At 33.8% G+C, this 13,439-nt stretch overlaps 1 protein-coding gene across 3 annotated transcripts; it reads right to left on the bottom strand.

Moving 5' to 3' along the window:
• Window positions 1-4,153: 4,153 nt before the first annotated feature.
• LOC112737941 (glycerophosphodiester phosphodiesterase GDPDL3) lies at window positions 4,154-12,597 on the bottom strand. Of its 3 annotated transcripts, XM_072211575.1 has the most exons (11): window positions 12,072-12,597; window positions 10,731-10,860; window positions 9,977-10,050; window positions 9,757-9,891; window positions 9,510-9,622; window positions 8,924-9,422; window positions 7,721-7,759; window positions 7,327-7,611; window positions 6,889-7,031; window positions 5,742-6,225; window positions 4,154-4,836 (listed from the first exon to the last, which is right to left on the bottom strand). In XM_072211575.1, the coding sequence occupies exons 5-11, from the start codon at window positions 9,519-9,521 to the stop codon at window positions 4,541-4,543; spliced, it is 1,758 nt and encodes a 585-aa protein (XP_072067676.1). In that variant the 5' UTR covers window positions 9,522-9,622; window positions 9,757-9,891; window positions 9,977-10,050; window positions 10,731-10,860; window positions 12,072-12,597; the 3' UTR covers window positions 4,154-4,540. The 3 variants fall into 3 exon arrangements, with proteins under 3 accessions (XP_072067676.1, XP_025643887.1, XP_029147362.1); XM_025788102.3 differs by having other exon boundaries at window positions 9,757-10,050; XM_029291529.2 differs by lacking the exon at window positions 12,072-12,597 and having other exon boundaries at window positions 9,757-10,050; window positions 10,731-11,625.
• Window positions 12,598-13,439: the final 842 nt, after the last annotated feature.

Genomic DNA, 13,439 nt, shown 5'->3' with positions numbered 1-13,439 from the left:
AGTAACCCTTGGGAGAGACCGTGACCTTTCAACATCTTCTTTTTCCGATTTCTTTAAATTCGTACTCCAATAGAAAATCTAATTCGATAAAAGTGTTCGTATCTTTCTCTTCTACGTGTTGGCGTTATTTTTGTCCGGTAGAAGTTGACGGTGACGTAGCTTCTTTTTTCTTTGAGTTCGGCTAACTGGAGTTCTAGGAAGCACAGACGATTTCTGACACTTTCTCCTTCAGCAATCCAGTCAGAAAGCTTCTCCGGAGCTTTCGATGATTTTGATTTCATACGAAGGTAGGGGATTTTATTTTGAAATTAACTGTTTTAAATTATGAATGCCACGGAAGTCTAGTGGATATTTGCAAATAATTTATGATTGTTTGGAATGACTGAATGATGAGTTTGAATTGAAGCTGTGATTGATATTGATTTTGCGATTGATATTGGTTTTCTGATTTTGATGGAGTTGTTGAAATTCTGATTTTGTGTGATTATGATGAATTGGTTGAGTTGTGGCTGTAAAAGGTGATTAAATTAGTGTTACTTGTTAAATTATAATATGATGAGTTAATTATTGAAGAAATTATCGTATTGATAATTGTTGAATAGAGTTGGATTTGAGTCTGGTTTGAAAAGTGATGAATTTGAGGGAGCCCGCATGGGTGGTGAAGTCCAATTTTTAAGAGAGATTATGCCCAATTTTATGTAAAAGTAACCGAAAACGTGGTATTATTTCGAAAATCTGATTTATAAATTTATTTTGAAACATGATTTTATAGTGGAAAACATTTTATTAACATATTTACTCATATTGAGAAACGTATTTTGTATTGAAAATTGCCAATCTGATTTATGAATATTGTTTGATTTTTGAATTATTACGGAAAGAGTTATGTTCAATCCGATTTATTAAGAAAATTATAATCTTTTAAATTCACTCTTTTGAGAAGAGATTTTGTTTTAAGTTATGATATGAATTTGGTTTGTTAAGAAAAAGAAAGAATGAGAAAAGAACATGGCACGTGTAATTATGAAATGTTTAAAAGGTCACGAGAGGGTGACGGAAAGTAAATGGTTTTGGTTCCAATGGGATAATGTTAAGCTGTGGGCTTTATATGTGAATAATTGTGCGGGGACGCCCGTGTGTATGAAATGGCTTCCAGGAGAAAGTGGCACATGCTTCAGCTGGAGAATCAGCGCCTGCAAGTACTTGCAGAGGTCATGTTCGGCATACTTCAGCTGGAGAATCAGCGCCTGCAAGAAGTAGAAACTTGCAGAGGTTATGCCGCTGGAATGCCTTATCTGACTTGCGAGTCGGATTGCGTCGGGTGCGGGTCGAAACCGACAAATGAGCTCATTACCTGCGATAGGACTAGACATGCATCATCATTGTTTGCACATTTGCATTTGATTGTGTTTGCTTATCTTGTCTCTCTGTGATTGTGCTATTTGTCTTATTGCTATTTGTTTGTGTGTTGATCTGTTTCTTGTGCTATTAGTTTGTGTATTAAGGTGACTAAGAACTGAGGTTGTGATTGAGATTTGTCTTGAGTTCGGAATTTAAAGAAGGTAATTAATTATATAAAGTAATAGTAAAAAGTATTTTCAAAAGGTTTGATAAAAATATAGTTTTATTGAGTAAAGTTAATTATTTGCAATTTATTTCATTACTCTTACGGCATTCCCATTCCCTACTGAGAACGCGTGGTTTGTTCTCACCCCAAAATCTTCCACCCTTTCAGTGACACAGGTTCGAAGACTCAGTTCGAAGCTGTGGACGATTATTAGTCTTATTTGAGTTAAGTTTATGTGTTGAGTCGCTTTTGTGTAATATTTATTACTATTACTAATTATGTGATTATTATTACTAGGTATTCTTTGATGAATGATTCTGATTATTAACAAAAAAGATTTTCTTTTGGAATTTTCTCAAAAACTGAAACCCGATATCGACATAAAGGCTCAATATTAAGTAGATAATAAAAGAAAATAGGTTAGTAACTCCTACTTTTGGTACGATCATGACGTGCTAAAAGTTAGGGTGTTACACCAGAAAGATCTACCACCGAAGCAATATACCTGTTAAGAAGGATGATGGAGAGATATCGTAGTAATAAAAGGATCTACATATGGTGTTTATTGATTTGGAAAAAGCATACGATAGGGTGCTAAGGGAGGTCTTATGGAAGGTTTTAGAAAAAAAGAGAGCAAGGATCGTATATATTCGTGCAATTAAAGACATGTATAATAGAGCCACAACAAGTGTGAAGACTCAATGTGGTGTGACAGAGAAATTTTTCATTGGTATAGGATTACACCAGGGATCTTCCTTAAGTCCATACCTTTTCACATTAGTCTTGTAAGTACTCACAGAGCATATCCAAGAGCCTGTGCCATGGTGCATACTTTTTGCCGATGATATCATCCTATGAAGCACGGACACTTTGCTGAGTTACCGTGTCTACGTGTCAGACACATTTTGGACACGACACTTACCGACACGCGTGTCTGCTGTGTCCAAACCGTGTCTCAATAAAAAATAAAAAATTCTTCTTCAGACACACTTGAACACACCTAAATACCACCACGTGTCAGCGTGTCCGATCTTATTCTTGATATATATTCTTAAAATAAATTTAGATATAGTATATATTATTATTTATTAAAACAAAAAATATTTTAAATACTTGATATAATTAAAATAAGACATTAAAAATAATTTAAAAAATTAATTTATATTTTAATATTAATAAAATATTAAAATATCATTATGGTTTATCTAAAAAATACTTTATATTTTATATGTATGCGTGTCCCCGTGTCATGTAAGATTTAAAAATTCACGTGTCGACGTGTCCCGTGTCGTGTCGTGTCCCGTATCCGTGTCAGTGTCCGTGCATCCGAGATATCATCCTTATAGGAGAGTCAAGGGAAGACCGAAATAAGAAGTTGGACTTATGGAGAGAAGCTCTGAAAGTGTATGGTCTGCGCATAAGCCGTAGCAAGACGGAATATATGGAATGCAAGTTCGGTCTGCGAAGAAAAAACCCTAATATAGAGGTGAAGATTGGAGAAAACATCCTACGAAAAGTTAAAAGTTTTAAGTATATTAGGTGCATCATACTGGATAATGAAGAGATTGAACAGGATGTAAATCATACGATCCAAGCAGGTTGGTCAAAATGGCGGAGTGCATCTGGTTTTATATGTGACAAAAAAGTGCATTTAAAACTTAAAGATAAATTCTATCGCACTGCTATAAGATCGGCTATGCTTTATGGTACAAAGCGTTGGGCGGCCAAAAGGGAGCACGAACATAAGCTAAGTGTGGTAAAGATGAAGATGTTGAGATGGATGAGCGGTCATACGCGATTGGATAAAATAAGGAACGAAAATATAACGGAGAGAGTTGGAGTAGCACTCATTGTGGAAAAGATAGTAGAATCGCGTCTCAGGTGGTTTGGACATGTGAGAAGAAGACCGACAGAGCACCCAGTCAGGAGGATGGATGAGCGGAGGATGGACAAGAGGTGAAAGGTAGAGGAAGACTTAAGAAGACCATCCATGAGATGGTCAAACGAGATCTACATGTAAACGGTCTCGCGGTAGACATGATACATGACAGAGCTTAATGGCGTCGTTTGATTCATGTAGCCGATCCCATCTAGTGGGAGAAGGCTTTGTTGTTGTTGTTGTTTGTTTTGTACTTTTATTTTTATTATTAAAAATTTATTAAATATGTTAAAAGATTAAAAAAAATTTTATTAATTTTTTTTTATCAAATTAATAGCAAAACAAGCACTAAAAATATGATAAAAAACGCCTTTCTTTTGTTTTGTTGTCCAAGCATGGACAAAAACTACAACATTGTATTCATTTTAATTGATGGAATGAATATTGTCTACTTTTGGAGGAAAAAAATGAAGGTTTAATAATCTTTAAAAGTCTAAAACAACCAGCTTTTTGAATTAATATTTGGTGTTGAGTTATACCTGCTAATGTTGAGTTAAACCTATTTAATTTCTCACGTCCATAATCCATAATACTAACCTCTCTTTTAATAAGTCATATTGTCATAATATGGTATCTTTTACCCATTAAACATTCGAAGAAACATAGTTATAAAGGAATATAATGAAAGAAATGATCTATTCATATGCTTTTGGATAACTTTCATTCATCATGATATCAAGCTTTATATAATTATTAAATTAAATATACCTTATATAAGTTATAACCAAAGATACAAAACAACATAATGCAAAATGAATTCTTAGATATGTACCATTCAGGATTTTGTATTCATAGATACCACGAAGCTATTTGGGGAGTAGGAATGAAGAATGAACATAAAATAACTTTTACAACATATAGGAAAATGAATTTGTATGTGCCAAAGAAAAAAAAAATCTGGATTCATGCAGTCTGAAGCAAAAGCTTCACGCCACCTAATCGAAGAAGAGACGAGGAAAATGTTGAACTGTTTTGTTTCATTTTTTTCTTTTATGGTTCACTTTTCTTTGGACGATAGAACGGAGATGATGCACTCAAATCAAAAGAAGGGAAGCTAGTAGCACGGGGAAACTAAACAAGGCGGCGCAGATGGTGACCCTGGACTGTGCATTCCCCTGACCTCCTGTCTTGGTTCCGGCAGGAGCCGGAGATGGGGATATTTTGGAAACTGCGGGAAGTGGTGGCTCTATCACTTCAGAGACTGTTAAAGGTGGAAGCGGTGCAGGAGCCGGTGGTGCTGCGCCGGGCGGAATGGCTTGAAAAAGAGCACCTGGTTGAGCAGGTGCCATGTAAGGAGGTGTCTTGTTACCCAAATTTAAGCACTTGTTCCCTGCAGGAGAATGGAGAGTAGCTATATTGGTGAACTGAACCAGTAAGAATGCGACTACCGACCACAAGATATGTAAATACTTTTCATGAAAAATGTTAAATATGAATACCGCAATATCTATTAAGTATAAAAGATGTATTCAAATATGATACTGAATACCTATATATACAATTCTAGAAACATTTTAGTAATTATTCTAGAGACTAAACCCCCAAAGTGGAGATTCACTCCTTGCACTGATTTGGTCCTTGAGATTCCAATTGAACTATTACCGTCCCTAGATAGATTTCCGGGCACCATAGTGGTCCCTCGATTCCTTTCCGGCAGCGACCGGAAACGGAGTGATGAACTCCAATGCCATGCGGGACACGGGCGAAACAACAACGTTTACTTTTCGTGTCCAACTAAAGCAGAAATGACATCGTTTTGGTATATGATGGCATCTAAAACGGTTTGCACAAGGCTTTGATTGTACAAACACTTCTTCCTTTTTGCCTTAATTGGGGGACAAAAGCAAACCTCGTTTCACCTGTGTCTTGCGTGGCATTGGAGTACCAACTCATCACTCTATTTGCTGAGTCACTGCAGACTACTATGGCGCTCGAGGATCAATCTCGACGATAATAGCACAATTGAAACCTTAGGGACTAAATTGGTGCAAGGCGTGAATATCAGAAACTACTATGGGGATTTAGTCTATTATTAATATGACATTGTCTCAAATAATAGATAGAACAAAGAATTTTATCTTTTGGTGTAAAGTTAGACACAAAATAAGAAAAACCCAAGGCAACAATATTTGATAGATATAAGAATACATGATCAAAATTGAAGTATTTGTGCATAATATTTAGCAATCAGAGGTGAAATGCAGCCATGTTATAAAAGAATTCGCTATCACTTACTTCTGTATCTATTTGCAGTTTTTGGGAAGTCTGTGATGACACCATCAATTTCTGCTCCTGTAACATATGAGTTGATCTCCTCAGTTGCATCTGAGAAGAAATCCCATGCCTGAGAAGGAAACTCATTGCTGAATGTTTCCACGAAAACCGAGAGGTTAGAAGATTTTAGTTTTGACACAGTCTTTGTAGTGCCTGTCAAGAAGAGAACATCCTGAGAAAATACAGAATCCTTGTTGATAACCACAGAACTTGCAAAGCGTTTTATATCCGCAATGGCGGCATTATCTGCATTGCTGATAGTCTCATCAACCTCATAGACAAGCTCATAATTGGTCTTCTCCTTGAACTTCAGTAGTACAGAGCTACTAGTGGATCGAATCATAACTTTCTGTGGTCCCGGTTTATCATAACCTGCTTTGCTCAAAGCATTCATGACTGAATCAATAACACCTAGCCCCTGCTTCTTTGCCAGATATGCTGCATTCTGATGAGAGGAAAGAAACTAAAATGTTAATTGATAGGGGAAAATGAAAGGAAAGAAACCAAAAATAATTTTTTTTTGATTGAAAATTTGCAGGAATATGATTTTGGGCAGTAAGCATACGCAATCTCTTTTTTTCAAACTTTCAATAGAGGAATTTCCCAAAAAATATACAGGGAGGAATTGATTAACAATGCAAGACTTGGCACACCTGCACTTACACTTTCTCAATATTTTTTTATCATTGATCCAACTATTGAGTTATCTATCATGAATTCATGATCATCATTTGAGCCAATTTTTTTTATTGAGAAAAAAAAAACTAGATATCAAGAAAAATGGAATTAAATAGTACTGACTTGTTATACATTTAAAACAATTGTTACCTTGATTTTGAAAGTGAATCGAACAATTTAGTATTAATGTTAGATTGTGTGAAATTGATCATAACATATTAATAATGTAAAGGTGTAATAATTGTATTATCTCACTATATATAATACACACGACACATCTCAAATGGACTATTAGATAGTAACTTAAGTCAACCCAAACCATTTCACATTTTCACACAAAAACTTACCCTTATTTTTATCAAGATAATATGTTCAAATTACAGCTAATAAATGAATCCTATACAGGAATTGCGAGCATTGAATAACACACCTCAACAATGATCATGACACCTGACAGAGAAGTCCGGTTTTTTGCCAAGGATAGGAAATCCGATAATGTTACAAATTCCCCAGCATTCCTATTCTTTGGATTTCTTTTCAATGAATAATTGGTATAGGGGTTCAATATTGAGGCTGCAAGGGAAAAAGAGAAAGCAAAAAACTTTGCATTTATTTCATTTCTTCAGGAATTAAAAAATAAAGGACAAAAACTACAGGCAACAATTTACAAGACAGCAGAAGATACAAGAGGAATAAAGTTGTCATGATAATGATTAGTGAAATGTTGATTATCCAATAAAGAGAGGTTGTAAGCCACAAAACACTTATGCTTGGACAAGACAGGATTACAATAATGCATATAAGGAGATAACGAAAAATGATAGACCATACAACTAACTGAAAATTATAAAAGCTTCCGTTGACTTACGGGTCAGGCTTTTTATGTTATCCCAAGTCAAGCTGAATGTAAATATGCCATTGCCAGACTTAATCTCTGGGATAGTTGTGGCAAGTGTGCTGAAGGTTGACTGAGCAGCATTCGTAGTCTCTATAAGATCAATGGAACTCAAGCAAAATGGTACTCCATCTTTAGACAATTGAACTGGACAGTCGAGAATATCCACACCATCTGATATGGCTTTTGTATAAGCTAAGTCGGTACAAGCAGGATAATCTCCACTTGCTCCATATTTTGATATAACCAAAGTGTTAACTGAAACACGAGTAACACCAGAACAGCATTATACAATGAAACAATAAGGAAATTACTAACGAACGGTCACAGTACATGTTCCAAAAATCAGAACAGGGCAGTGCTGTACCTTTTTTTGTGGCATTGGTTCCAAGGTGTGCAAAGCAATCTGCAAGTGTAGCATTGGAGACAAACGAATTCTTTAGTTAGAACTTAGTAGTAGAGGGAAATAAATGTATACACGCAGTCATTTTCATAGGTTTAAGGATGTAAAGGCCACAACAAAAAACTGAGTGCAAACTTTTGTTTAGAAAATGTGATGAGATCTACAATTATAGTAACTTAACAGTAGACAATTATATTATTTATCAGGATCACAGACCTACCTAGAGAAGGAAGCATATTCTAAACTGTAGTTTAAGATGTGAAATCAATAATGCCTTGAGCTGATAGGTCACTCACTAAAAGATTTTTAAGTAACTATATGTATGCTATAGGTTATTATCTAACAGATCTCAGTAACTTTATGTGCATGCTAACATCAACAGTAGGACATGAATCCCCCAAGGCCAAAATAAGAATAAATGAGACCTGTGCGGCGTTGCCCTTTCTTTCATCAAGGATTGATTACAACTACCTTAGTGGCACTGGAACCCTCATCAAAGGTGCAAGAATCCCATATTCTCATTATATGTAAAGTAAACTTGCTAACAGAAACGCTAAGTTTGGGAAAGATTTTTTTTTTCTAAAGATAGGAAGACTCGAACCCGCGACCTCTAGGTGAGTATGGGGAGACTATGTCATTTGAGCTATAACTTGTTGGCAAGTTTGAGAAAGATTAATCACCAAATTCCAGGATCATGCATCGTTTGGTATGTAAATTCACACTATAACCGTTAGAAATCAGGATAGAATCATATCATATCTATCAAATATGATCTCCAAGGATTAGCATATATATATATATATATATATATATATATATATATATATATATATATATATATATCATTATTTCCTTACTAGTAGTAGTATATTAGGGTTTTATATTGTTATAAATAGATGTGAGTATTCCTCTCATGTAAGACACGTCATATAAGAGTAACATGTTCTTTCTTTCATTTTGCTGAATACTTAACTCTCTTATTTTCCTAATTAATCATGGAATTCAACAATAACTGGCTTTAAAAAAATCAAAATGGATTCGCGAGACCGGATAATGGAGAAATAAATTGTTAGAGACAGAGCTCTTAATGGAATTAAAAGTTTACAAAAGAAAGAGGTTCGAGGATATTTCTTGGTGGTTCCTATCATAAATAAATAAATAACTTACCAACAGCTTCAGATGGTGTTATGGGGAAGTCAGATAGCACACCATCAACAGAAAAGTCACCATTGTCGATGAATTGGAGGTACTCAGCAAGAGGATCATAACTGTAATTATAGCTAATTAGATTGTCATTTGCAAAATCAGATGCAAAAACTTCCAGCCCTGCTTTATGCGCATCTGAGACCAATGAGGTATGAGGCTGCAGATAAAGGCCTGAATCTACGGGCCATATGTATCCCTTGGGAACAAGAATTCCAGAAGCAAATGTCTTGATAAATGTAAGATTCTTTAAGAGTGAACCATAAGTTTGATTAGTTGATGGTTCTACAACATCCTGTCCCATGAACCTGAATACCAACTTCGTTACTTTCGGGAGCCGTGATGTTATACTTCTCAAAAAGCCAACCTCCGGTGACGAGATATAACTGATAACTACCCTTTTAGAAGCTGCAAGTACAAAGCTTCTCATACTCAACTTGTGTTGCGAAAAGAATGCATCATGCTGAAAAATAACAGAGAAAACAACACTTAGATCAAGGGGAAAAGAAAAAGGCAACCTGTGATAGAATTGAATATTTCTTCCAATTACCTGAATATTCATCCATATGCTTGGTTGTGGTTTTGATAAAGCAGCTATATCGTCAACAGTTAGAATTGGCAAGCCATAATACAGATTAGTTCGAGAATATATTGCCTGAACCACTGCCAAGTAACAAGAGATTGTCAGCAACAATATAAAGAAAAACTTTAAACACTATACAGACTGAAAGTGCAGCAAGATCAGCATAAGAGAACACATACAACAAAAATGCTGCATTGGTAAGTTTTTAACTTACCAGAGACATTGGCTAGCTGATCTGATGTATAATCCACGGAAAAGTAGCCAGTGGAGCGGACACCATTTACTGAGTAAGTAGTACTCTTGTTTGGGTAAAAGTTTGCAATGTCAGTATCATTATCAATCTTGACATCTGCAAGGCAAAGGCCGAATCCATCTTTTGTTAATTGCACATCACACCACAGTAGGACATCAGATACACTGGTTGATAATGCAACCTGGTAGGCAGGGCTTGTGGAATCAGGAAATAGCCCTGAAAAACCACCTCGCGCTACGACCAACGGACGATTTCCTGCAAAAAGAAAATCACAATAAGTAATTATGAATAATTTCAATACACCAAGCATCATAGAAAGCAACATCTGCATTCAAGGTTACCAAACTCTCAACTATATGTAGGAATTCCCAAATTTAGACTCTCAAATGGACTTTGATTACCATGAGATCATTTAGGTAAATGGAAAAATATTAACATGAGTGGCTCAAAGGAGAATATTTATTTTTTCTTTTCAAAAAAGAAATAAAACAACGGATAAACTTAGAGGTTATGTGAAGAACTTCACTATTACTCACTCTGTGATCAGAACATGCAAACATTCCAATTAACTGTTACATTACTTTAACCCACAACTATTTCATAAAAAATGCTAAATCTTGTATTGAATGGATATTAAGATGATAATCATATTAGGAAGATGATTCAGATATACAAGGCAAAATTAAACTTTTGTTATTTTTTCCTTCAGATATGGTTTTCGGGGGATCCTAGTCAACGAGACATCAAATCAAAGTGTCATACTCATTTTCAACTTCCCTTCAAACTAAGTAATTAACATTAGCATCACTATTAAGTAGCTTCACCAACTTTGTTTCCACGCAAAAACCAAAGAACAAATAAAGTATAGAGAGTGTAGAACAGAAGAAATAAAAACACAGATCGTTAGTAAGTTAAAAGAAGGAAGTTAGACAAACCAGTGAGTGTGTTCCAAGCGGGTGTGGTGGATCTCTGAGCTAAAACCACAGCTACAAGAAGCGACTGAACAACAAGAAGTTGGAGAAGCAACGGTTGCTGCATAGAACTTGAGCTCCACATTCCGGCAATCTATGCAGATTAAGAGAGAGAGAGAGAGAGAGAGAGAGAGAGAGAGAGTAATGAATGAGCTCTTTAACCCAGAAGCAGAACCTGTGTGAAGTTGGCAAGCGTATACACCTTTTCTGTTCATATATTTATATTTATATTTATTTATTTATTTATACCATTAAAGTGTAACTCAATATAGGGAGAGTGTTTAACTTGACCAATTTTTTTTTTTTGGATTTAAAAGGAAAAACTTTATTGTGGAGAAAAAAAAATGTATATTAAAATAATCATTTATTATGTACATCACATTTTTATGTAGAACATTAGGATATTTTTCTTTTCCAGAATCTAATTCTCTGTTTTTCCATTTATTCTAACATTAAAGTTTGAAGCTTTTTTAGAGGAAAATGTTTTTCATTTAACTATAGGATTTTTAACAATGTTTTCCTACTTTATTACAAGGGAAAGTGATTAATGCAATTATTAGAAATGAGAATAGTTAAATTTGTTTCACTTTGTATACTATAAAGATTGATAAAAATTTGATATATAATTTTTTTTTCTAAAATACTTTTTGTCACATATATTAACACAAATATTTTTTATTATTTGTAAAATTTAAATTCAAAACTCTTTATTTAAAAGATAAATGATTTATTATTTTAAGTAATTTTTGTTTATTATTGTTTTACAAATTTAATAGATAAAAACAACTAAATAAAAAATAAAAACTTTATCTATATACAAATAAAATTACACAAACATAATACAAATATCATTCCACTTTAAGAAAAATAGAACAGTTTCCATTCTTTTTGCTCTAATATTAACAAATCAAAACTAAAAAAAAGTGATCAAGAAGACAAGAATTCACGAATAAAAGTAAAAAACTTACAAGAGAGTAACTCAAGATTCAAGTCCAATCTTCCATAGAAAGGAAATAAGAAAAAAAAAACTAACTTCTCTTAGACTTTAAAACACCTATAAATTTAACCATAAAGAAATCAAATTAATTTTATATTTATAAAAAATAATTTTTATCCTATAAAAGTACTCAAATATTAATTTTATTCAATGTGTAAATTTATTAATATTCTAAAATTTAAGAATATAACTTTTTTTTATTGTCTTTGGACCAATACAAAATTAATTTTATTTATTTATTTATGTATAAATTTGTTTAATATTTTTATTTTTTTATGGGTAAAAATAGTACTCTACAAGAACAATACCTGCTAGTACTAAGATGGTAAGACGTGAGCGAACCAAGCAAAGAGGCCGATGGCCAGTGGTGATTTCGTGAGAAACTAATAGAACGGAGCAACGGTGATTTCGTGAAAAACTAATAGAACGGAGCAGCAGGGTAGCGACAATCAGAACAAAGCAGATCTGGAGCCCAGAACAGCAAACACAATAAAACGGTGAGGCTGAGACAGCAGCAAGGCGAACCTTGCTAGCAACAATGGGAGGGACCAGAGAGAGCAGAATGTGATGAGTCTGTGAGTGAGACTATGACGGAGAAATGTTATGTTTGGAGTTAAGGCAATAAGCGTTCCAATTCCACTATCACAAAATCTTCGACTGTGATTCTGATTGAACCGGACAGGTAAGTGGAAACGGTAACGGACAGTTCCTACAAAAGCAAGGAGAGATGATGAAGGACGCTATTTACTTTAAGATGCAAGAAATTTTATTAGGTAGTAGTGAGGCCAAGCTGGCTTGAGCTTTCATTTTTTTAAAAATAAATAAATCTACGTCAAAGGAACAAAAACCCAGCTGGCTTGAGCTATAAGCCGCGGTTTTGACTGATGTCGACCACGTTCTGTGTGGGTCCAGGCCGCACGTAGAAACAGAGTTAGAGAGAAGACAACGTGGGATGGTGACTTTGCAAAACCTGAAAAATGAGATTCGCTTCGTTCTTTTAAGGGTGTGAATACGATTCGATAAGAAGAGTAAAAAATTGACTATTAATATTATTATTGTGTTTGATTGATGATGATGGTAGTGCTGAATGCTAATTGTTGATAATTTTTTTAGGTTTTTATTTTAAAAAAATAGAGAAAAACATCAATTTCCAAAATATGTATGTTAATAGAAACAATTAGCGCTTGTGAGATAGCTAGTTTATTTGGATTTTTCTTAAATGAGTATAAATCACAGCTGGATAATAACTATATATTAACTATTAGAATAATTTCCTATATCAATTCTCAATTTTGTTTGTTTGACACTTAGATTCTTGTAAATTTTAAAAAATAAATTTATCTTTAATATTTATTTTTATTAATAGCTACAAATATTGTCCAACTGTATAAGTTAACGTGAAACATTAAGAAGTTGATTGATTTGATAAAACATTTTCTGTTTTTGTCTTTTTATTTTTATTTTTAAAAAATAAGTTTTATTTTCAACTTTTTACCTTTTAAAATAGTCGATTGATTTATAAAAAGAGAATTTATTTTTAAACATTGATAATAATAAAAATATGTTTAGTTAGTCTTTTTTAATTTTTATTTATTGATATTTCATTAATTGATTCTAAATTAAACAAATTATTTTCATAACAAATTATTTTTTATTTTGTTAAAAAAGAAATGGTC

This window comes from Arachis hypogaea, chromosome 13 (assembly GCF_003086295.3).
Source record: "Arachis hypogaea cultivar Tifrunner chromosome 13, arahy.Tifrunner.gnm2.J5K5, whole genome shotgun sequence".
In the NCBI taxonomy this organism is placed as follows: domain Eukaryota; kingdom Viridiplantae; phylum Streptophyta; class Magnoliopsida; order Fabales; family Fabaceae; genus Arachis; species Arachis hypogaea.
The sequence above is the reverse complement of the archived record's forward strand: the minus strand, read 5'-3'. Positions and strand labels throughout refer to the sequence as shown.

Bases quoted from the DNA above. Each gene is read 5' to 3' on its own strand.
- LOC112737941 (XM_025788102.3), bottom strand. From the start codon at position 10,851: ATGTGGAGCTCAAGTTCTATGCAGCAACCGTTGCTTCTCCAACTTCTT. The intron at 9,623-9,756 runs GTAAGTTAAAAA...GTTACTTGGCAG, and splicing joins TCAGCTAGCCAATGTCTCTG to TGGTTCAGGCAATATATTCT. The intron at 6,226-6,888 runs GTGTGTTATTCA...TCCTCTCATCAG, and splicing joins GTGTCATGATCATTGTTGAG to AATGCAGCATATCTGGCAAA.